This window comes from Anopheles aquasalis, chromosome 3 (assembly GCF_943734665.1).
Source record: "Anopheles aquasalis chromosome 3, idAnoAquaMG_Q_19, whole genome shotgun sequence".
In the NCBI taxonomy this organism is placed as follows: Eukaryota; Metazoa; Arthropoda; class Insecta; order Diptera; family Culicidae; genus Anopheles; species Anopheles aquasalis.
The window spans coordinates 45,996,564-46,019,536 of NC_064878.1; the positions used below are offsets into that span (position 1 = coordinate 45,996,564).

Below are 22,973 nucleotides of genomic sequence, written 5' to 3' on the forward strand. Positions count from 1 at the left end.
TACAGGTAGAGCGTGAGGCAGAACACCATCGCACACGCGATAACTGGCAGCCGGCCACACTTGTCCGCCGTTTGCAGCAGCAAGGGACGGCCATCGCGCCGATTCTTGGTGCATGTCGGTGCTGACGATCGGTGCTGTTGCTGCAGCTGCAGGTGCTTCTTACCGAGCCCCGTGATCCCGACAGTCGGCTCGAGCAGCGTCTGTAGCACCGAGGATTTCATTTTGCATGCTCATTGCTGTAACAAGGTGGAAATGGAGGTGTAATGTTGATATTAATAAAGAACACTAGCTCGATTAATGAGCCCAGAAACCCCAAAAAAACCAGAACCTACGCATTAAGGTACCGCACGCACAGTACAACTAATTGCAACGACGGTACTGACAAAACTGACCAAAAAGCAACAGAATCTCCTTCCAAGGCTTCAATCTGAACCACGGAGGGACGCTCAAGGCATAGGTAAGACGGCGAACACGCTCGGACGGCAGCACTTCATCATCAATCTCGCTTCCCAATCGGTCCAAAAATCCCCATTCGAACTGCAGCTCTTGCGATGGCCACGCGTCCCCGGGGGTTGTTTGTTATGTTTTTTTTTGTGGATGTTATTTATTGCCTCCGGCTATCTTCTTCCCAACCGATTAGCCGAACGCCAACCGAACACGTTCTGGAGGAGTGATGTCATACAGCAGGCCATGGGGTCCAATGGAGTTTCTCCCCCTCCAAAATCCAAAATGTCTGCCGCTGCTTCGGTTTGATCGGTGGACAGAGGAGGCACCATGGAGTAGAGGTGAAGGTGATGTTCGCGAATCACTTGGTGAGACGCTTTGCAGACATTACGATCTGCACAGACACACGCGCGCGAACCACATGACCGGTGGATCGTTTGACACATTCACATGATGCCCCTTCACTGAATGTGCGCTGTCCGGTTGCTTCGTGGTTTGCTTCCTGTGATTAGTTTTTTTTGCTTCTGCCCGAAGTCCCTCAGCACTCCATTCCGACCGGCCGGCACGATTCCGTGCGAATCGCACGACATTGAAGCGCCAAGGTCAAGTGGAACGCTAAACGCGGCGCCAAACTTGCCGGATCGCTCATCCGGGTGCGCTACAAGCGACGGCGGCGGGACTCACGCGTTGCGAGAAACTCGCTAATTACTGGCCTGCTTGGACGATGCGCTGTGGTTCGATGAAGTTGCGGCGAGACGATGACGACCGCCACATCACATCACAGGCACCTGTGTTCTGATTCGATACGATCGCGGGCCGGTTGAAGGCTGGGTCACGACAAACTGGCCACAGCACAGGGCCCCACAAATGAGGAGCACAATCGGCGGTTCTATTCTCGAGTCAGTCGAGTAACTACTAGGAACTTGCAAACGAGAGCGAATGAGTGGCTGGCTGGCAGGGCCACTGCAATCAACCGGCAAGCACGAAGCTACTTGCGTTTGCATCCACTTTGGGGAACAATTGTGCGAACGAAGCTCTCCGGTATGCTCCCGAGGAAGATGCGTGCTTAGAGGAATGGTAGAAGCAAATCAGCCCAATAGCTTGAAATGCATTCAGCTCTGAGAACGCCCTTGAAAAGGCTGGGAATTGCTGGGTTTGTGATGAGGATTGATGCAATTGGACCGTTGCATTTGAATTGAATCCATAAGAGTCCGAGGGGCAGGAAGTTGGTATGGTTTCATTGTTGCACTAGGGAAGAAACTCTTGAACATTGTGTTGTCTAGCGTTGGATTATCTATAAGTTTTTTGGAGTTTTCGCCACGAATAATCGGAACCCTGCAGATGCAATGACTGATTCTTCTTTACAAATCATAATCCTATTAACAGAAAATTAACTACAATTAACAACAAGTAGCATACGCTCCGGAAGCCTCTTAATTGAATAATTAAAATGACACAACGTAAAATGGGACATACAGCATTACATTAAAAACTGTCTCGTTTCGTCGTTTCCACTGATCGTACAGCATTTTATCGCAAAAACGGTTCAGAGCGGAAGGAGAACGTGTTGAATCGCAGCGACAGCAAGTGATCGCGAACCTCTGTAATGCTGTCCGCTACACAGAAGGGGTCTTATCTGTAAACCACTCGGTAGCAGATGGTTTCGTATCACGAACGAGACTGGCACTGAAGTTCTTCCGGTCGGATAAGCTGCTCAGTTAATGCTTAGCATACAATCCGTTCTAATAGAATGTGCTAGAAGATTATTAGCGTACTATTTAAGTGCAACAGGCCCTTAAAGGTCTCATCAGTTGTTGAATTTCAATTTCTTCCGAAAGAGAATGATGGATTTTCGTGCCATTTCTTCAAATTTAAAATGTGATATTATATTTTAATCTGCATTCATATAAAAGAGACGTTTTGCTGGAACATTTTAGTAATAGTTTTAAACAGATTTCGACCAGGACTGCTGGTGCTCTGTTTCTCTTCTTTATCCTTTCAAACCCTTTAAGATCCGCTAGTTCACAGTTGTGTAACGTCCCTTGCTCATGCTTATTTGGGCACACGCCGAGTCCTTACTGGCGTCCCATAAAAATAGAGCACAAAACAAACCTCCAACCATTCATCCGTTCCGATGCTGCCACCGTTTTATGAATAACTTTCCATTCAAAGAAGGAGCTCATAATCCGCTCGTTATGAGCTTCGCCGGTGAGGACGCCTCGTGGAACGCCTTCCAACCGTCAACATCCGGCGTACTCCAGAAGTTGGTGAATGCACAGCACAACCGCTCGTCGGTGCAGCTTCAACACCGGATGGCGGAAGGACCGATGGGACGAGTTAGTTGGTTGATGCTTACTCGCTTCCAGCGGTTCGAATCCTTTCCGAAACCTCACCCTCCCGCGAGTGGCCTGACGACGACGGGCTGCCAAATGGGTTCGCCAAGGAACTAGAGCCACGGTGCCCGGGCTGGTGATGCACTCGTGGCCCAGAGCATCAATAATTCTGTGACCTATTACGAGCTTCCTTCCTTCCTGTCTGGTTGCTTCGGCTCGTCTCGTCAGCGATGTGGAGCGCTCGCCGGTCCTTCGTCCATTCAGTTCCCTCCGGGGAAAGACCGATTTTCACAATAGTTTGAGTAATTGCTCGTGTTCATCGAACCACGACGTAAAAGAGGAGGAGCAGCCGCAGGTGCTGAAAGGGATGGGCCGAAAAGTCAATACCGACAGGCACGTTCCCTCACAAGGACACTAGCATGCTAGATGAATGACGTCAGCCACCGATATCCTTGGCATTAGTTTGGAGGGAGGAAATCACGGGGACACACGCGCTGATCGTGTTTGTCACTCAATGTCCAATGTAATGATTGACCAATGGGTTGTTTAACTGTTGGCTATGGTCATCAATCGAACCACAGAATCGGTCAAACGAAAGTGAAACACTGTGGCACTGGATTAGACCGATGATAATGAGGTGACACTAGCCTCTATCAAAAAGGTCAGCGGTCTAATCACCGATGACCGATTACAGAGTGTCTGGAGGGATTTGGATCTAATTAAATATTTAGAATTCATTGACCAATTGTCCAACAGCAGGAAGGCAACAGGCCCTCACAATGAGGCACCTCTCGTATCTATCAAAATCAAGATCACAGACCATAATGACCTCTTTGAGATCCAAACCGCTTCAAAGAACCAACTGATGGGGACCATTATGTTGATGAGCTTTTAATTGCCCAATGAGCCAAGCGTGTAATCGTATGAGCTTTTCGGGGTAATAGCGGTCTCATCAGCAGCTCACGAAACAATAGATCAATGGCCTGTTGCTCTGGAACCGTAGCAACACCTTAAACGAAGCTACTTGGATTCTGTGACTGCGGAAGGGCGCATTATGAATCATGCGAATATGCTAAAAAGGTTTCTTTTTTAACACATTTCCATTATGATAGCGCGTGTTTTTGTTTAACAATCGGGGAGTTATCGCATCGGGATGTGCCGAATTTGGCGTCCGATAGTGACCAAAAACACAAGTCAGTCGCGTCCTGTTAGTAATTAGCATTGCAACACCGGTGTCATTGGTGGGGAATTATCGAAATTCAACTAACGGTAAAATAATACGGTGGTTGCTTCGGTTTTCTACTAATTTCATGGCGTAACTTGGTCCCCGCTGGCTTACCTTTCGAGCTGCTCCCTGGTGCCTCCCTGCTGGCAGGAATTCGTCGTTGGTGCCGTAACACTGCACTGTTGGGCATATCCCCCTTCACTCAATAAAATCTCAATCCCAGCCTGTTCCGCAAGGCGACGGTTTGGTGCCCACTTTTTAGCACATCGCACAACACTCGCGTTTGACCATGTGGTGTGACGATCCGCAAAGCATCGAGAGGCTGTGAAGTGAGAAGAGCAGGTTTTATTTATTTTCACATGTGTCCCAACTGGCACTGACACTGGCAAACTGATATTGGCGTGTCACAACATCTGTTGGTGACAACATTCCGTGAACGCATCCCAACCGCACTATCGGCACGTCCACGTTGACGATGGCGTTGCCCGGCCGCCGTTCCAAACAAGGCAAGTTGATCGAAGGCTAGGTACCGGGCTAGGGTAACTAAATCACGACTTAGTACGATGGTGTGCGTCTTCAAATCAGCGAGTTCACTTAGCCAGCTGCTGTGCTCTGCTCTGTTCAGTGTAGAGCCGCCATTTATGCTGATTTAAAAATAAAACACTTTTCGCTCTCTTCGCACATCATCACCAACTCTTGAGCGCACATAACGGCGACGCTATTCCGCATTCCGCGAATCAAGTGGACCTTCCCCCCCGGGGGGACCACCACCTTAGAACGCTATTGAACCCTCACCTAACATGCACCGCAAAGTGCACTCGCGCGATGTTTGGATTTAGTGCACGGATTCCCGGATCACAACGACGCGCACGTTGGCGTCCACTTCGAGAGATGCGTGCCGCGTTCCGAGAGCTACTAATGCTGCTGCTGCTGCTGCTGCCGATGTTGTTGGCGCGCCAAAAAGTTGGCATCACATCTCGGGCGGCCAAGCGGCGCGCCTCGGTCTCGAGAGAGCGAAAATGCGATCCGGTTGTTCGCTCACTCACACCCTCGGGCCGGGGTGCTTCGTGTTCGCGACCGATCCGGTGACGAAAGATTTCGCGAGAAAATCCCGGACGACGCATGTGACGTCAGCACCCAGCAGCCGTCACCGCCTACCCTTTCCCAATGGTTAGGCTGCGGTTTGTTCCATCCTTTGAGTCCTTTGACCGTCGTTCGATTAACGATTTCTTTTCTTGCACTTTCTGTGGTCAGTGTTGATGGATCCTTTTCTTACCCTTTGCCGCAGTTTGATAAGTAGTCTGCTGTGACGGATTAGGTGAGGCTCGGATTCAATTGCACAGCCGGGGCAGTCCTTGGGCGCCAGGATGGCCTCCTGGCAGTGCTGCTCCGTATCCTTGCCACTGTGGATGGCGCCTGATTACGATACACCACGACTGACGAACCGATGAGAACTGCCCTGCTGCTGGTGCTGCTGCTAGTGGCCCCAGCAACGAACGGAAACAGGATAGACCGGTGGACGACGGCGACGACGACGGCGACGACGACGACGAGGACGGTGGAACCGTGCTCGCTTCTGCGCATTCCAGTGTCCCCGGTGTCCGGGAAGTGCGAAATCGAAACTATGGGCATTGGGCCGGTCTCGTGGTGGAAAGAATTCGTCCACGTACAACTCATTGGGGCCAATCAGTTCAATTGGCGACGACAACCTTTTCCTTCTTCATTCTTTAATGAATCATTACGTATGCCACACGCAGTCGTTTTTGGTCGGTTCCAGTTGACAAGCGGCCCATCCACACCCCCATTTCCTTCCCATTCTCTGGACTAGTGATAACGAAAGGCGAGGAACGACATAATTGCTAATTTCGCGCTCTAAAAGCCGGCGCTCGCGAAACTTCGACGTCCGCTGTTTCCGTGACGACGACGATGACGATGGCAGCTGTCGGACGCACCGGTCTGTATTAATGTGGTGATTTAATTAAAAAATATCCAAATGATGCCATAAAGTCCGCCACGGATCGTAAAGAACACACTCTCGTGGACGCACACGCAGAGAGAAGGATGGACGCTGTCGTGAGCGCATCCGGAACACATCGCTGTACCGGAAGGAAACCAAGGGCGATGCGGTGCTGTTGGTCGCATCCTTGGAAACGGAACCTCTATTGTTTACAAACAATCCCTGTGCGGAACGACCGTAGACGTGGTGGTTGATCCTTGCTGGAAGGAAGGCGAGGCCGGATGTACTTGTGGGCGAAAAGGAAGGCTGGACGCCCGTTCTGTGCTATTTTTAGGAAACAAATTACTGTGAGTGGTGTGTGCTTGGCACCGTTCGACCGATCGGGGGTTTCGTCCCGTCGACGTGTCGCCTACTCATTCCGGAGCTAGAATGTACAGTTCTGGGCATTAGTGGCGAAGGAGCAGTTGAGCGAAACTTCCAAAAAAAAAACACAGCGCGAAGTATTTCTCTTTTCATGGAGTTTCGTCGTTCACGAAGTAGTTGCGTTCATTCTTTGTGTATACTTCTCTTCAACGGATATCGTGGTGGAGGTGTTGGTGCTTATCAATCAGCTACTTCGCGAAAAGTGGGACGCCTAAACCGTGACCTAGCCAACCGTGACACCACGAACAGCGCTTCGGTATAACTTGGCTCGCTGATGGCTCAATTGACTGGCCTGTCGTCTCACATTCGCACCGGTCTCGGACATGCTCGACCCACCGCTACTTTGCATTGGCATCGTTTGTTGCGATAAGTGTAATCGTAATTGTCTCGACCACAGAACAGAATGGCCCGCGGTTCACTGGAACTGGCAGACAGTGCATGGAACTCATTGTAGTGTGATAAGACTGGCGTCTAGCCCGGCGATTACTCTCCAAGCATCACCAGCAAAAACGATGAATGAAACTTCTGAAACGCTCGTGGAGTTTTGGTTAAAATTTACTTTATTTTTACATTTCTTTCGATTACGAATCTACGAAGCGCACACTAAACCTCTACCTCTGGCGCGTGTCTTGGGCGGATCCTGCAGGGTGGCGCCTCGCTAGCCACCACATTTGCCACTAATAACACTGCTACTACTACTACTCGTTACTATTCGTTATTGGATAGTGTATCATGCGCGCGTGTCTCATCCAATTTACGGACACTTCCGTTGCACTTGGACGCCTTTATCGGATTCGGATTCGTGAACCAGATGGCCACAACAAGCGAACGTTTGCTCGCTCGCTACCGTTTGTCGCAGAGAACGAAATGGGGGGGGAACGGGCAGGATAAAATCATAAATAGTGTTAAAATATAGTTCTAAGCCAATCTAATCACTTCCTTCGTTATCTCTTTCTCTCTCGCCTGTCTTCTTCCTACGTGTTACAGACCATTGAAGTGCATCATTCAACGACACCTAGTCCGGAATCACGTTACATGCCCATGGCCCATTCATTCACCCTGTTGTTATTTTTGTCGTCGTCGTCGATGAACCAGGCTTCCAATGGCCCTCCTTCGTTGATCCCGGTTTTCTACGCAAACGGGTCTCCCGGTAGTTTAACTTCTATTAAATAAATAAATTCCATTTCAAGGAGTGAACCGTCAGGGATTGCGACACGCAACCACACTCTTCACTTTCTTGAGTCTGAACGTGATGCCCTGATGGCCTTTTCTGTACCTCCGGTTATCCGCTCGGCTGCAAAGCACTGTGGATAGCATATTGGAGCTTATGTCCAGCACCAGCAGACCAGACAGAGGGCCTACAGTAACCGTATACACTAGCGTATTGCTTACTAATGGACGATAAATAGATTGTGGCGGCCAATAAAGGCGGCAGTGAACTGACGAAGACCAACTTCGCCACATCTTCGCAACGATGCTCTCCTCTTCCTCTTCCTTATCTATTCTCCTGACTTACACACTAGTATCATCTTCCTATCGCTCATGCGGATGCTCTATCGTAGGTCCGGGGGAGTTGGTTAAAAATGGTTGGTTGTTAAAAAAAAAAGAAGAAAATATGGAGCACCCGCGCCTCCACCGCTTGCGGCAGCCATTGGACGTGACTTGGGGAAGGACAGAAGACAGGTCCCTCCTTTATTTACAAACTAGCGGAAGAGCGTTTTCTATTTAACCTAACCGGCGACGATGACCGGAACAAGGCGGTGTCCACCAGTCCACATCCCGATCCTCTCGCTTAGGTCGCATCGGTTTGAAGTCGCTGTACCGACGTGAGTCATTCAGTCGCGAGTCGTTCGGTATTGTAACCTTCGACCTATGTTCTGGTCCAGCGGCCACTGGTGATGCGGCTAGTCCTACTTCGGCCAGGCTTCGAAACGACAACAGCGGGTGGAACGATGGCGGATTGCAGGACGTTATTGTAGGCTGGCGCCGGGCATCCTGCACAAACAGAGAGAGGGAGAGAAGGACAGTGTTAGTGCTCTGTCTGAAAGTGCATTCTATTTTTACAATCCCACGCCGCCTGCAGTTTGAAAGTGTTTGCGGGGGGAAGCTAACATAAATAATTGAATGTCCGTTTCGCTCTGGGACAGCAGCACATGAAAGTGCAAACATTAACGCGCAACACCGCGGGGGGATTTATGATTTTGTGTGGAAAAGGTGAATGGTTGGAAATGGAAACTCAATTATTCAAAAGCTTCACCATCGATCGAAATGTCCTGTGTTTGGGTGCACCACAGACCGTTATGAACGCTCGTTCATCAATTGTTTGCACCAGAAAACTTCCAACATTGGTGACAATACTTACGGCAAACGGAACACCGATCCTCATCGCTACCATCACCGCATCCATCACGTCCCGAGCAGACGATAGCGGTCGAACGGCAGCGTCCATTGCCACACCGCATCGGGCAATAGTTCCGTCCCCGGGCCGTCGGACCACTGAGCAGCTTCACGAAGAAGTTTGGTACGGCACGGGAACCACAGAGATGCGGTGGTTCGTCGCTACCATCGCGACAAGACACGATCGCATTACAGTACTCGTACTCCGGCAGACATTCGCCACTACGGCACATGAACGTGTGTTCGGGACATTTGCGCGACTTTCGGAAATCACAACCGACCTCATCTTCCCCATGAGGACACTGCGTTTTGCCATCGCAGATACCGGCCCGGGAGATGCAGCGACCGCTCTGTTCGCATCGGAACGAAAGCTCTGGGCAACCGAATTGTGTCTTCTGGAGTGTTCCGTTAGTCGATTTCGTTGCGAAGCTGCACTCCTCATCCGATGCATCGCTGCAGTCCGGTCGGCCATCGCACACGAAGAACCAACTGATGCAGATTCCACTCGAGCGGCACTGGAAGGACACGAAATGTTGTTACTTCGAGAGATTCCTTTCTCTGCAGAGCCAGGTCCAACACTTACCTGGAACGTTCCGCGAGAGCATCCGGTGTTGGTGGCACGGCAAGAGTCGTCTGGCTGGTGGAAGGAACAATCGCAGCGGCCCGCTTCGTTGCAGTGAGAGTAAGGGTCGGCTAGTTGGCACTGTTCGTTGCTGGCACAGGTCAATCCAAGCGAAACGGGACCATCACCCAAATCCACCCGGGTGCGGATACCTGCGGAAACGGAAGTCGTTATTTTTTTCTAATTTGAAACTATCACTCCCCAGATGGCGCTGATGTCGTAGAAAAGGTGGTTGAAATTTGAAAAAAGGCGGTAAACCTCGAACTGCTCTCGGCACTTAAAAATGTGAGGAAAATCGAAGGAGGGGTGATAAAAACATTTTAACATTTTTCCTTAAAGGCTGACCAGTTTTTGAGTATCTTCTGCAAATTTTACATCAAACAAGCAGGAATTGAGGGAGATACAGATTTTTAAAAATGTCTCCAAAAATCGTTCATGAATTCTTGAAGAACATTGTCTTAGATTTTTTATAAAGGATTCTCTTGATAATCTGATTATAGGGAGACGTGATTAAGAAGACGAAGAAGAAGATGCATGATTTCAACCTGGTTTCGTTTTAGAACGGAGATACTTCCGTGGAAATTCCCAGATTGGAAACGAAGCTTTACCCTTTCCTTTCATCTTTTGAGATGAATATTTGTCTAATAACTCTTTTCCTAATCCTCTCCTTAAAGGGAACTCTTATTTGAATAGAATCATTCATCAAGTTAACAGAAACAATACGAAGGGAACGAAAAATATTTCCGCTAAAATCATGTTTTATGTTAAAATCAACCTGTACCTGTAGCGATAGCACGCCGTGTTGGCGCCGCTGTTGTCGTCGTTGTCGTCGTGGTCGTCGTCGTCTTTGGGGTCGTTGTGGTGGCTTCCTGAACCACCGAGGCAACGGTCGTCGAGAGTGGTGCCTCCGGTTCCATGGCCGTCGTTCGGCTAGCCAAACGCAGCAACGTTTCCGTCGTCGTATGGACGCCGGCCGGCTCGGAGCCAATGATTTCGTTATCACGCTCAAAGTGTACGGTTGTTTCTCGCGGGCCAGATCGTTCCTTCACACTTGGCACCTGCTGTTCGACTATCGTTTCCTCCGTTTCTTCCTCATCAAACAGTTTCGAATCCTGGCGGCGCAACTGCACATCGTAGTACTGCTCCACGGGTTCGATGGTCGACGGTACGGGCTCTGTCACTTCCACGACACCAGAGTCCGTTTCCTGTTCCGCTACGAGTGCCGCCGAAGTCATTTCGTCGTACCGTTCCGTTCCATGGCCGTGGGTCGTCGGTGCTGTGGCCACATCGTGAGCCGCTTCCTGCATCAGCGAAGCCGCTTGTTGATTATCCACTTCCGGTGAGGCTGTTTCATGATCCTGTCCCAAAAACTCGACCTCATTCTCGATGTCATCGGATTCGGGTTCGTTTTCCTCTGCCGCGGTGTTGGTCTCGCCCGATTCCGTACGGAGTGTCGTTTCCGCTGGTCTGGCGGTTTCCGAATTAACGGAAAACTCGAGAGTTGTGGTCGCAGAGGTGGTCGGATCTTCGTACTGCCGGCGCTCCTCGGTGGTTATGGCGTCAGCAATCTCGTTCGCCCATGCTGCGGCCGTCGTTGTCCTAAGGGCATCGGCCAGTTCCTGTTGCTTAAACTGTTCCTCCACTTCACGCTCCAGGTTCGCATATTCGTCAGTACTCTCGAACTGCTCCATACCGCTGGTGGTCGTATGGAATCCAGCTTCATGGGTAGTCCGCTCCGTTTTATCGTCACCGGCGGTGATTTCGATAAAGTCCGTCATAGTCGTTCCCTCATCTGCTTCCGCCTGTTCGCTTGACTCCGTGCTAGATCCTTGGTTGTACTCGGTCGTAATGTGATCCTCGGCTGCACTCATGCCCGCATCATCCAGGGATGATGCATCATCCCGCAGCACTATGCTTTCCACCTCGATCACATCGTCTTCGGTCGTTGTTGACATGCGATCGATTGAACCCTCTGTCTGCGCCTCTTCGGTAGGTGTCTGAGCTGCTTCCTGCTCCTGCTGCTGCTGCTCCTTCTGTTGCTCCTGTTCCTGCTGCTGATCCTGGACCTGCTCTGGCACTGGCTGGGCCACCTCCGGTACCTCCGGTACCTCAGGTTCCATCACGCAGGTTGGTCCATTTTGGCGCGCCGGTGCAGTGCACTGGCAACGGCCGAACAGGTTCGGGATGAGAAAATCGCAATGACTTTCGCCGTCCCACATACGGCAGTGCGCGTGACTGTAGCACACCGTTCCCGGTTGAGCGGCTATTGAGAAGGGCAGAAAGAGGAGAGAGAGAGCGAGGAAATATTAGATGGAATTGCAACATGAGAGCATTAGTGCTGGACATTTGTCAACGACCATCCCCCGCCGAAGCGTGCGCACCAACCAACGTACTTAATTTATGCATAACCGGGCACAATGGCCAGCGATTCGATTTCCGGTCGAACCAACCAACCAACGGCAACGGTGCCGGCATCCAATACTGACAAGCGTTTTCGATTAAATTATTAGCCCGCGTGTCCCCATTCTCTTTCGGACACGGGTACGGGTTCGCAATGCATTTTTATGATTTGTGCAATGTCTTGTTTACGGCTTAGTTGCACCGTAGCAGATTAGGCGGAGTGGGGTTGTTTATCGTACAATGGTGGACATGTTCAATAGAGAAAAAAGGCGGAAATTGCAAACGGAAGCCTAATGCCATCGATAAGCCATCGGTGATAGGTGAATTGAAAACAAACAGCAGATATTACTGGATCATTTAAAAAGTTAGACTCCGCACTGCTGTGTTCCGCTTCATAATCCCCATTCTAGCCAGCTTTTATCAATTTTTTTACTTCTTGTATTTTTTTCATTTCAAGGCAATTCAAAACTTCAATAACGTGTTGTTAGTTTTCACAGTTTATCAGATTGCATTTTTGAATCTTTTAATGTTCTTATGCTTCAGGGCGGCTAAGATTAATTCGGTCCGGAAAAAGCTCATTTTTCACGATTTTTTGTGAAGAAACCTTTCAACTTAATTTTTTCAAGTTAATTTAATTTACAACTTTTCAAGTATATTTGGTTAGGATTTTGAGGAAGATTAGCTAAAAACTTCAACAATGGCATCAAATTTGGGAATGAGTGTTTTTGAAAAGGTACTTTTTCCTGTGCCCATCGTAGCCACGTAATGGGTTATCTGAAATATACAAATCGATATTCTTTTGATAGATTATAAGTTTATCCAGTTAGCCCCGTGGAATTTTTGTTGATTTTCTATTTTTTTTTAAATCTTTGGCACTGGTTTGAAGTTGAAACAATGATCACACTATGATGGCGGATTGATTAATCATCAAACCGGGTTCGTTGCTTAAGTATTAACGGGCAAGTCTTTTGATTCGGACCGAAAACGTTGCCTATTTGTATGGGAAAAGAAGGAGTTCTTTACAACATTTTCATCTCAAATCAAAATAACATTGAATTCTACTAAAATCACGCTTGTACATGTTTTTAAAACGTATCGCTGAGCACTCTAATCTTCAATCAACAGACAAAAAAAAACGAAATTAATTATGCTTCTACATAAGTCTTGTTGGAATAAGATTTATGACACCACATTCTTACCAAAAGTCATGAATGATCAGTAAGATGATAAGATCAATAAAAGTCTAACAAAAAGAATGCCACTTTCTGCCAAAAAAACAATATTTGAATAACGGTCTGAAAAATGAATCCCAATTATCCAACCATTCAAAGTTCATTGTCCAATCCCCGTGCAGATTATCATGCACCTCATGGTATCATTTACATGCGAATGGCAGGAACTTTCTCGAGCCCAGAATGGTGCAAGTAAAAACGGAAAGTCACTTGAAGAATTGTGCTATCTCCTGCGCGTAATCGATGCCGCACAACACGCACGCACCTCATAACAATAGACTTGGGCTGCGGTTTCGCTTCCAGGGTTCGCTACCCGGTACTTCAACTCCCGGGCAAGAAAGATGACATCACGGGACCCGTACTGCCTCTTGACCTACATAATTGGTACCATTCCCAGGGGCTACGATGCGCCTCGGTAGCGCAAATACGCACCAAGAGACAAAACACGCAACCCGATCCGATTCCCACATGCAGACACAACACGTGCTGGTGGTGGTGGCGATGGTTGTCGTTAGAAATTATGTCACTTACCGACATGCCAACTGACTGGCGGCCAGGCCCCACCGGGGGCACTTATTCTACTGACATCAATCCGGAGTGGAGTGGCCGGAAGCGAGCGAGCGCACTACTCTTGAGTCTCTTGGCTCGACTCATCTGCAAATTACACGCACCACCGGTGCACGATGCGTTGTGGTTTGCATTTCCAATTGCAGAACTGCTTTTCGCCCAGAACTGCTGGACATTTGCAATGATAAGTAATACCACTGACCACCATTCAGATGGTGGCAAAATCGTGCTGGTTTCGTGCCGGACCGCAACTTCTTGTGGCCAACAGGAGCAGCAGCAACAGCATTCCAGTCCCAGGGGCGATAGCGAGAACATAAATCCACCCCTTATTATCGAGCGCTTCTCAACATCTCTCCAACTGCACCCCATGTATGGTGAGGATCGATAACGATCGATGAGCGAAAATGGGTTTTATCCGTTAAAATGCGTTTTACCGGACACCATCAACGCGTATGGCTGCATCTCCATTAGCTGCCTGACTGGAGCCTGGAGAGACAGGTTCGCATTTACTGGCTTCAATTTCAACATCTCCTACACACCTCCTACACACACTTGTCACGCTACGATGATGATGATGTTGATGGTGACGGTGATGATAGCATCACTGAGCACTTCATCGCTCGCGTGCTTTGCATACAACCGTTTACGCTGAGGTAGGTCAGTTTCCCCCCCATTCCTGCTCCAGCTCTAAGTGGTTCTCTATTGCTCCCGGCAAGACTCCAGAGCTAGACGCTGGACTCAAAGCATCACCACTGGTTGGAGCGATGATAACGACGTGCTTCCACTACGGCTCTTCGTGACAATCGACCGTGACGTGCGGTCGCCCCAAAGTGGTCCTCATTTAATTAATCGCCATTACCTTCACCTCCCTGTCACGATTTTGATCCGATTTCTTCCGTTTCTCGCTCGGATTTATGGCACAACACTTGTTTCGAGGTTTTGCGAACGCGCTCGACGTGTCACTCGACCCCTGCCGTGCTTCACATCAATGGCCGTAAATCACTGGCTTTCCCGGCTTTGTGTCGCACGAATGCACGCACTCAAGCTACGCTAATTGCTTTGCACTGTTTCACCTCGAGCAGCCACTTGACCTTGATAGAGCGAATGTGCAGCACAGTTTAGCATAAACTGTCTCATACCGACCACCGGTGGCTGTAGGTCAAATTCGTCATCATTGTTCGTCGTGCAGCATCTAGAAGTGCAATGGGATGGAGTCGTGTGGCCCCAAAAATACTCCAGGCTAAGTAATGCTATGTGTTTGTTATGCAAATGTTCGCGCACGGCGTCACTTTCGCGATTTGATGCGTGCGGAACAAAGAAGACCACGGAGTTGCAACGGGCCCCTAAAACGGAAGCAGCCACCGCCGCAGCGTGCAGCAGCAGCAGCAGCAGCAGCTCAGATTCAGAAACAAACGACGTGAAATGTTAACCTACTTCTCGCGGTTCGCAACAATCTTGAGACACGAGGGGAGAGAGAGAGAGAGAGACAGCCACAAAGGTATCTTTGGTAGCTACCGAACCGCCCGGGGTGGCCGATCTTGTCGCGCAGAAAACCCACCCAGACCAACTTCCAGCCAGTGGGAACACTGACGCTAAATGGGGTTTGTTGTTGCGTTGCGCTGCTCGTTCGCTCCCGGTGGTTTCGCTCGGGGTCACGGGCCCATAAAACGTTAAAAAGAGTTTTTTTGGGGAGTTTTCTTTCAATTTCCCCCCCTTCAAAAAGCCTTCCGCAGTCGGCTGCTTTGCTGCTACTGACAACGCAATGACCGTGAAATCACATGGGCACCTTGGTGCGGCATGCCGTGGCCAATCCATCTCGCGCTGGTGGCCCAGAAAATGGCCACTGAATGCCGGCGAAGGTATGATACGGCTCGGAAGAAACAGCAGCCAGACCGGTGGAGCAGGTTTTGCATAGAAAAGAGCATGAAAATCCATTTTACTTGCCGACGGCGTTGGTCCATTATTAGTACAGGACGGTACATGCAGGACGCTCGTGCTCGTGCCGTGGCGGCCAGCAGCAGCAAAAGTTGAAGTGTCCATTAGCAGGACACCGTTATTAAAACATTTGTCCAACCCATTATACGGCGGCACCGGGAGTGGGACGGGGTTTCACTTTTCTTTTCTTCGAAAAAAAAGAGCTAAATTTGGTTTTCGCTAAGCCACCACACTCCTGGGGGCCACGCTGGACCACGGTTTCTACCGGCAGTACCTAAAGAAAGCTCATGATTACCACAATAATGCCGGACAAATTCCCCAACCTCCCTGTTCATTAGGCAACGGCACCGGGCTTTGAGGTCGCACCAATGGTCGAGGGGCCGCGGTCTTTTGCACGTCATTTGTCGCTTATTCCGAAGGGGTGTCTAGTGCCTGTCGTAGCACATCACGCGCGGAACAGACGGGGGGGGGGGGGGGGGGAACATGAAAATCTTGAAAACAAAAGTGCGCCACACAATGGCGGTAGCGGCAGCGCCAGGCCATCAAGGAATGCCGAAGCTCCTCCGAGAGGGATACACAAAGAAGCGAGAAGAAAGTTGAACAGGAACGGAATAGAGGGCCTGCCTGCGCAAGGAACCTGTTTTCCTTTCATTTCAACTAAGGCGCGAACACTAACGGCAATGTCGATGGACACCTTTTCTCTTTCATTTGTCTTTGTTTGACTCGCGAGGTAGAATCCAGGCTCCTGGATGGCCAGCTCATTGAATGTGTTTCCCGCTAATCCCGTTCCGGTTGAAATCGGTTTTGCTTATCATGAAGTTGCTTCATCAGCCTCCATTGCTTTCTCTCAATGCTGATTTCATCAAGAACCTGGCCTTCATAATCACACCAATTAGCACACGCAAAAAAGAAACCATCAAAGGGAGTCACCAAGTTCGGATAATTTTACTTCAGGAAGAGACATCCGTAACGACGAGCTTGTAATGAGATTTGCCCTATGCAGGATGTCAGCCGGTTACGAAATCAGACTTCCCTGTTAATGTTTCTTGTTGGACACGAATGCCCTAATCACAAGCTGCTGCCTTTTTGAATGGCATGTCCTAGATAGTAATAGGTCCGGTCGAGCCCTTCAAGCTCTGCCTGCACGTGCCAGCCCGCACCAAAAAGCGGGTCAATCAGATGATGATGATGAGACGAGCGAGCCTCCTCCACATGCTCCACGAGAGAAACAAAAAAAAACCAACGTTTACTCCGCACGATGCTGGTGGATCAATGAAGTGACGTCCGCCAAGTCCGTAACCGAACGTTCAGTGGCCAATATCCGATAGAGCACGGCTGTCGGTCACCGGTGGTGCAAGTGATGCTGGCCGGAATGCCCTTCCTTCCTTCCCCAATCCAAGTGCCCTCATCACGACCACAAGATGGCAACCCAGAGAGAACCGAAACGGGATAGTGTCCGCGTTTGGGTGCTGCACGTTAATTGGAATCATATTGGCGGCCCAAACCTTTACAGTTTTCAGGCGTGGTAACTCCAGACCTAGAGTGGGTGCTAAGATGCGTTTTTCCCGATTTTTGGTAGCGATTACACTTGGGGTGGTTTGGGGAGCCTTTTAATCACGCCTTGAAGACGACGGCCCTTTTTGAGCTTCTCGAGCTTTTTCCTGGTGGTGGCCGCGGTGGCTGGTGGCGAGAGCAACGGAACAAAAAAGCACCAAAAACCAGCGCATAATTGGCCCCGCGAAGTGGTGGCCCCCTCCGGCCGGATAATCGAATATCCGTTCCGTTTTGTAAGAACGTTGGAACGAGGGGAAGAGGATGGAATTGAAGACTTTTCCAGCCGGTGGAAAGGAAACGTAGAGAACCTGTTGTTGCTGGCTGGCTAGCCCCTGCCATTGCTGGCGCATTAACCGACGATGGGCGCGGTTTGTTGAATTATGTAATTTTCGTGATCATTACCACAACCACCACCAGCGGCAGCAGCAGCACTAGCACACCGAAGCCGACGGTTGTAATGGAGCATTTTGGACCCCTGGAAGCTTACTCGCACCTTACCGGGAAGAGCTGACTATTCTAGTTGAATCCGTTCGTGGCTTCGATGGATGCAACGGTTGATTAGGGTTTTTCGCTCTCTCGCTCTCTGTTGCGCACTTCGCACTCTCCGCATCGGAATCGGAAAAGTGTTTTTGATTATGCTTTCGAGTGCTGCTTGTGGTCCGTTCTTGGACTAACAGCAGTAGCAGCAGCATCACCACGAAAGGAAATCACAATTGAAGGCCCCATCCGGAGTTCAAGTTCACGCGCGCGCTCACGGTTGCACGTCTGCGGTCATCCGAGGTTACCGATCCGGTCCGACTCGGCCCGGCCCGGCCAGGTCATTAGCATAAGGTTCGTTCGCTGCTTGCTGGAGTAATAGGATTATCCAACAATCAACCTGGAGTTTTGTTGGAAAAAAGTGGAATTCGCTGGTGGTGCGCGAGTCTATTATTACCGGCGGTCCGATTGCCGATGGAAAACCCTCCACAGGAGCAGCCGCAACAGCAGCCACAGTTTAGCCAAATGATTCTTTCAATTTAATGCATTTTGCGCACGGTGAACGAACCGGTACCCGGTGATGTTTCTCGCGAATTTGCAGCGAAATTGCCCACCTAATTGGTAGTAAACAAAACGATCATAAGCGTTCATTAGGAGTTTTGAAACACCATCACGCACCTCGCGGGCCATCGTGACGTCATCCGATCGACGATCGGATAATCGGAATGTCCTCACAACGCAGCGTACCAGTGATAATTCATCGCTGCGATGCGTCTCTCGTTCTCTCTCTCTCTGGGTTAATGGGTAACAGAGCGACGAAAGTGCGCCACCGCTACCGATTTTCCAACGATTTTTCCAACCGATCTAGCACATCGATATCGTTTTCGCAAAAAGGGAAAAGGAACAAGAGGAGAGAAAAACACATTTCGCGCACTTTTCCTCAGCCAGCCTTTGACTGCGCGATGGGAAAATGGAACCGCCATCGCCATCGCCACGCCACGGTTCCATCTGGTTCTGGTTTTCCGGGTCAACCGCACTGCCACTCTGCCAGTTTTGCATCGAGTTTCACCTTCCTTCTGTGTGCCGTTCCGTTCAGATGAGGAAGAAAGTTTTTTTTGTTTTGGACAAGAGTAGCTCGTGGCGCCAGCATTAAGCGCCAGCGTGTGTTCGATAGAATGTGATTAGTGCGTTTCGTTTTCCTCGATATGAAAAGCCCCGGCGACCGGTTCCAAGTCGTGCTCATCGGTCGAGGTCTAAAGATAGTCATCGAGCAGAGCATCGAGGGCGAGGTATCCTGCTCACGGTTACTGCTCTTGCTACTTTCACTGTCGACGCGAAGGCGAGAGGATCAAGTTGGTTCGCACACAGTGGAAGGAAGGAATTGGTAGATTATATACCGTTCCATCATACATTTCCCGGGGGGGCCGCCAAAAACCTGCTGCCTGCTTCCTGCTGCGTGTGAGTTTTGAAACATGATACTTATGCAAAAAAGGAAAGGTGCTGTCCATTTCTTTTATGCTTTGTTATGTGAGATGCTTTGTTGGGCACGCCATGAGTTATTGTTGTTAAAATGCTAAGTAAATGATCGTCCACTCGATCCAGCAGCACCCCCGGCGGGCGATCATTTAGCATCTAGCGCATCCGACCACCTACAGTGTGTGACTCTCGGTTGGGAATCACGGCGTATCTGTTGCGCACCCAGTACGACGCCAGTTTGACACAAAACATTCGCACCAAAAACGACGGCTGCTCCACATACCTAAAAGCATAGATTCGCTGCTGGCCAAAGCGATCCGATCCGATGACCTAATGGCTTCGGAACCGTTCGATGCTTACCCTGCCCTGCTGACCAGCCATCCCGTGACCGTGCAAACAAAACAAACAGCAGCCTCTCCTCTTGGCGCTGCGTCGTCCCCGTGGCCGGGCTGGGGGGTTCATTATTTCGGTAAATTAGCTCTAATCGTGCACCATTACTGTCGTTGCGAATCGGATTTTCCGCAGTGCGGAGAAGGGTGCGCCGTACATGTGGAGAGAAGCGGCGGTGCTATGCTTGCGAAACTGGACCAATCGGTTAGCCCAGTTATTCCTTTCGGTGATGATGTTGATGGTCAGTGAATGCTTTTGCAAACACGAACACACTCATGGGACGAGCACGCGTTTTAGTACAAAACGTGATTGTTAACGTCCTCTCCAGGGGGGGGGGGACGGAACAGCAGAACAGAAGCTACTGGGCAAGCTGTCAGTCCTCTCATTAGTTCACTGGGTTTGCAATGTTCCTCTTCGTCACAGCCGCGACGAGCGTGTGCGTTAAATTACGCATAACGCGTATGTGTTGTGAAAGGAGGACAGTATCCGGAGCGATGTGCGGTTCCGGTACCGCACATGGCGATGCCAATGGTTCGCTTGTGGACGAAATCGAGCGGAGGTGCCAGACGGTGGAGTCCACGATTGCCCTAAAGACCCCCGCGTACAGTGGGCTCTGGGGCGTCCAAGCAGAACGATTAGCTCGCTGTGCGCTCTGCGTCGTCTCCCGGGGTTCGCTGTTTCCGTTTCCGTCGCGCCTGGGACTGTGTGGTCTGCCCGGTGGTGGTCTACTACTGTGGGACTCACCAGCGACGTCAACAAGTTGACGAGACCACATAGGGGGAGGGAGGTGGGCTCCGCTCCCTGCGCAGCATCATCAACCATAATCACAATCACATCGCAAAAGAAGATTATTAGCTCGGATCGGACTCTGGAATGGAGTGGAATGGTCCGCCATGGGTGGCGTGGGGTGACATGTGAAGCGCAGAGACGGACCACGAACCAGTAAGCCTTACTGACCGATATTAGTGGCACGGAGTAGGAAAAAGTTTTCCCGCATTCTCGTCCACTTCTCGGGCGGCGGACTTGATATCTCACAAGCGATACGACAAGGCCCCATTGTTGGCGATGGCGCCCATTATCTGCTCTCCGATCGGGAACGATTGAGAGCGCATCGAGATTGAAGACCGCTGAATGTCATTCGATGGCGGACAGGAGGTGGCCATCTGGGCAAGATCATTAGCGAAACGCAATCATGCTAGGGTCCGGCACGGGGGGGACAGCAATTAAATCAGGCATTGGACGGTTGGTGGTCTGTTTTGGCTGTAGGAACCGAAATGGAAAGGTTATAGTGTATGGTCTACGTCTTTTGTGGCGTGCATCAAGCGGAAAAACGGAACTAAGCAGGGATCTAACCGCGCAGTTGATGATGTTTAGTTCTTGTCAGTTAACGAGAAGTGTCATTGTTCTTCAGAGTTCTTTTCCGGTTCTAGGTACCGCAAGTCAAATCATTCTAAGCAAGGCAGCTTCACGACAAATCGTTTAGTTCCGTTAGTGTTCCGTTAGCTTTCAGTATGGAGTTGTGGAGGTTTCTTTTATTTAAATATCATCACGAGAATTGTATTGTGCTGTCAATTCACCATCAATCGATCGCTGGCCAAGAGGCAAACTAACTGACGTCCTGCTCTTCCTATCATATCACGAATGTACGATTGATCGATAAGCTCGTCAACTCGAAGCGAATCCATTCTTATGCCAGGGACGCGGACACACCGGTCCAGACGATGGCACAAAGGTGACAAGTGACATCCGGTTATCCGGCTTATCTCGTGCGCCGGATCGTTTATAACCGGCATCCCGTTAACTACTGATCGTTGTCCATTCCCCTTTGCAGAAAACAGCCAACATCAGATTTATCAATCGACCATCGCGAGTGGTATTGCTGAAAATGAAAGGAAATGGGGATGCACCAACCGAACCCCGATGACCTCGCTTCCTCGCTTGGTTGCCACACCGATACCGTTCGATCGAATGTCACCAAAGGGTGGCCAGGCCTCGGCCGCCTCGAAAGTTCCCCCCCCCCCCCCCACCCCGGGGTGGGAATATGTGTGTCAATATGAAACATCTAGTGGGCCCGTTCTTCTTTCAGTCGGCGACTGGTGGCATACCAGTACGAGCCAATGCAATGAGGCCAGTAACAACACGACAAACAGCAACAGCCTACTGGTACTTACGCGAAAGACAGGTATGTTTGCGGAACTGCAGAAAGCCACCGTCGCACTGGCAGCGGCCATCGATACAGCTGCTGTTGGCGACCCGCATCGAGCACTGCTCCGACAGCCGGCATTCGCTTTCCAGTAGTTGCGCTGCAGGGCAAGAGTGGGGGAGAGAAAATTCAAATTGAATCAATGTACTGATGCGATCGGCGATGATGCTGATCGCGACGCTGTAGGTCGCCTTTGACCTTCACGATCGCGGTAGCGCGTTCCCATCGTGCTGCTACTGCTAGCAGCAGGGAAAAGCAGCGGGGGCTCACTAAGGGGATGCTTCAGCACCATTCCTGGAGAGGGCTAAATACTTACAGGGCAGACAGGTCGAGTCGTTGAGGCGCACGTAGAAGGGGCTACACTCGCAGACACCCTCCAGGGTGCAGTAGCTTCCCTTCAGGCTATCCGAACAGTCCATATCGTGCTGGCAGGTGTCGCCCAGCAGTAGTCCTTCCGCGAGCGTCCCTATCATTAGCTGGAAAGACAGACAGACAGAGAGAGAGAGAGAAAGGAATCCGGTGAGTGTGGCATTGACCTGCGGCTGCTACCTTTTAATGAATCACAATTACATCCCGAAATCCACGCCGCTGCTGGCGTGCTGACGATGCAAACGATCTCGCCAATCTCGATCATCTCGGTCAAGTGCATCACGATCGCTGTTCTGTGACCGGCAGCATATGCGCATGCTGCATGCATGTGGCGCGTATGGCACAGTTCCATTCGCGCGCAACTCAAACACGGTTTGACCTTCATTCGGAGCGAGCTTTGGCCAGGACTTGCCAGCCAGGCTAGGTACGGTGAAAGCCATCCCGCCGAAAGCATGCTGGTTGGGCCGTCGTCCCAGAGAACCTGAATCCGGCGGGGAAGGCCGCTTCCGGAAAAAAGGGTCTTTCCCTCCATACACACATGCATGGCCATCGACGATGCAAAGAAACGAGTTTCGATCGTGATGATCAAACATGTGTGCACCGCAGGGGGGGTGGGGGGGGGGGGGCGGAGGACGCGATGCGCGACGCTGCTCATAATGGAGTTAATCGATGACTGGTGGGTTCGTTAGCTGATCGTGCCTGAAAGCCCGTGGCCAGCAGGGTAAGGCGTGACTCACTTCGATTCCCGGACTCGTCCTCGTGCAGCGCGAACCTGTTTGCCCGGTATCCTGCATCCCTCTTGCTGCTCCGCGCTTGCTGCACTGCACGACCAACGAAAGTGATTTAGGTCAACCGCTGAATCAGTGCAGAAGCCACCCCTGTGGGTGAATGATCATACCACTAGCCCGCCTCGCGAGCGCTCAATGTTGCACTAGACATTCCACAGCGCAGCCGCCAAGGTCCAGCCTG

General features: G+C 50.5%; 2 protein-coding genes across 6 annotated transcripts in view; both read right to left on the minus strand.

Moving 5' to 3' along the window:
* The window catches only part of LOC126578173 (uncharacterized), an 11,170-nt gene extending 5,725 nt beyond the window's left edge, over nucleotides 1–5,445 (minus strand). For 2 of the 5 annotated variants that reach the window (XM_050240489.1, XM_050240485.1), the window contains exons 1-3: nucleotides 4,384–4,789; nucleotides 4,117–4,324; nucleotides 1–236 (exon numbers count right to left, since the gene is read on the minus strand). The exon at nucleotides 1–236 is cut by the window's left edge and continues 83 nt beyond it. In XM_050240489.1, coding sequence (XP_050096446.1) covers nucleotides 1–221 — 221 coding nt within the window. In that variant the 5' untranslated portion in view covers nucleotides 222–236; nucleotides 4,117–4,324; nucleotides 4,384–4,789. The other 3 variants (XM_050240487.1, XM_050240486.1, XM_050240488.1) reach the window with 3 other exon arrangements.
* Nucleotides 5,446–8,044: 2,599 nt separating this feature from the next.
* On the minus strand, nucleotides 8,045–22,069 carry LOC126576022 (serine protease nudel). The gene is made up of 6 exons (XM_050237084.1): nucleotides 21,952–22,069; nucleotides 21,604–21,735; nucleotides 10,289–11,664; nucleotides 9,363–9,581; nucleotides 8,745–9,294; nucleotides 8,045–8,377 (listed from the first exon to the last, which is right to left on the minus strand). Exons 1-6 carry the CDS (start codon nucleotides 22,052–22,054, stop codon nucleotides 8,253–8,255), a joined length of 2,505 nt encoding a protein of 834 aa, XP_050093041.1. The 5' UTR covers nucleotides 22,055–22,069; the 3' UTR covers nucleotides 8,045–8,252.
* Nucleotides 22,070–22,973: the final 904 nt, after the last annotated feature.

What these genes read in the sequence shown, in the direction of transcription:
- LOC126576022 (XM_050237084.1), bottom strand. Translation starts at nt 22,054, where the DNA reads ATGGACTGTTCGGATAGCCTGAAGGGAAGCTACTGCACCCTGGAGGGT. An exon ending in CGACTCGACCTGTCTGCCCT is followed by an intron (nt 21,736 to 21,951) that starts GTAAGTATTTAG and finishes CTTGCCCTGCAG; the next exon opens with CGCAACTACTGGAAAGCGAA. An exon ending in AGGCACCACTCTCGACGACC is followed by an intron (nt 9,582 to 10,288) that starts GTTGCCTCGGTG and finishes GTTTCAAATTAG; the next exon opens with AAAAAAATAACGACTTCCGT.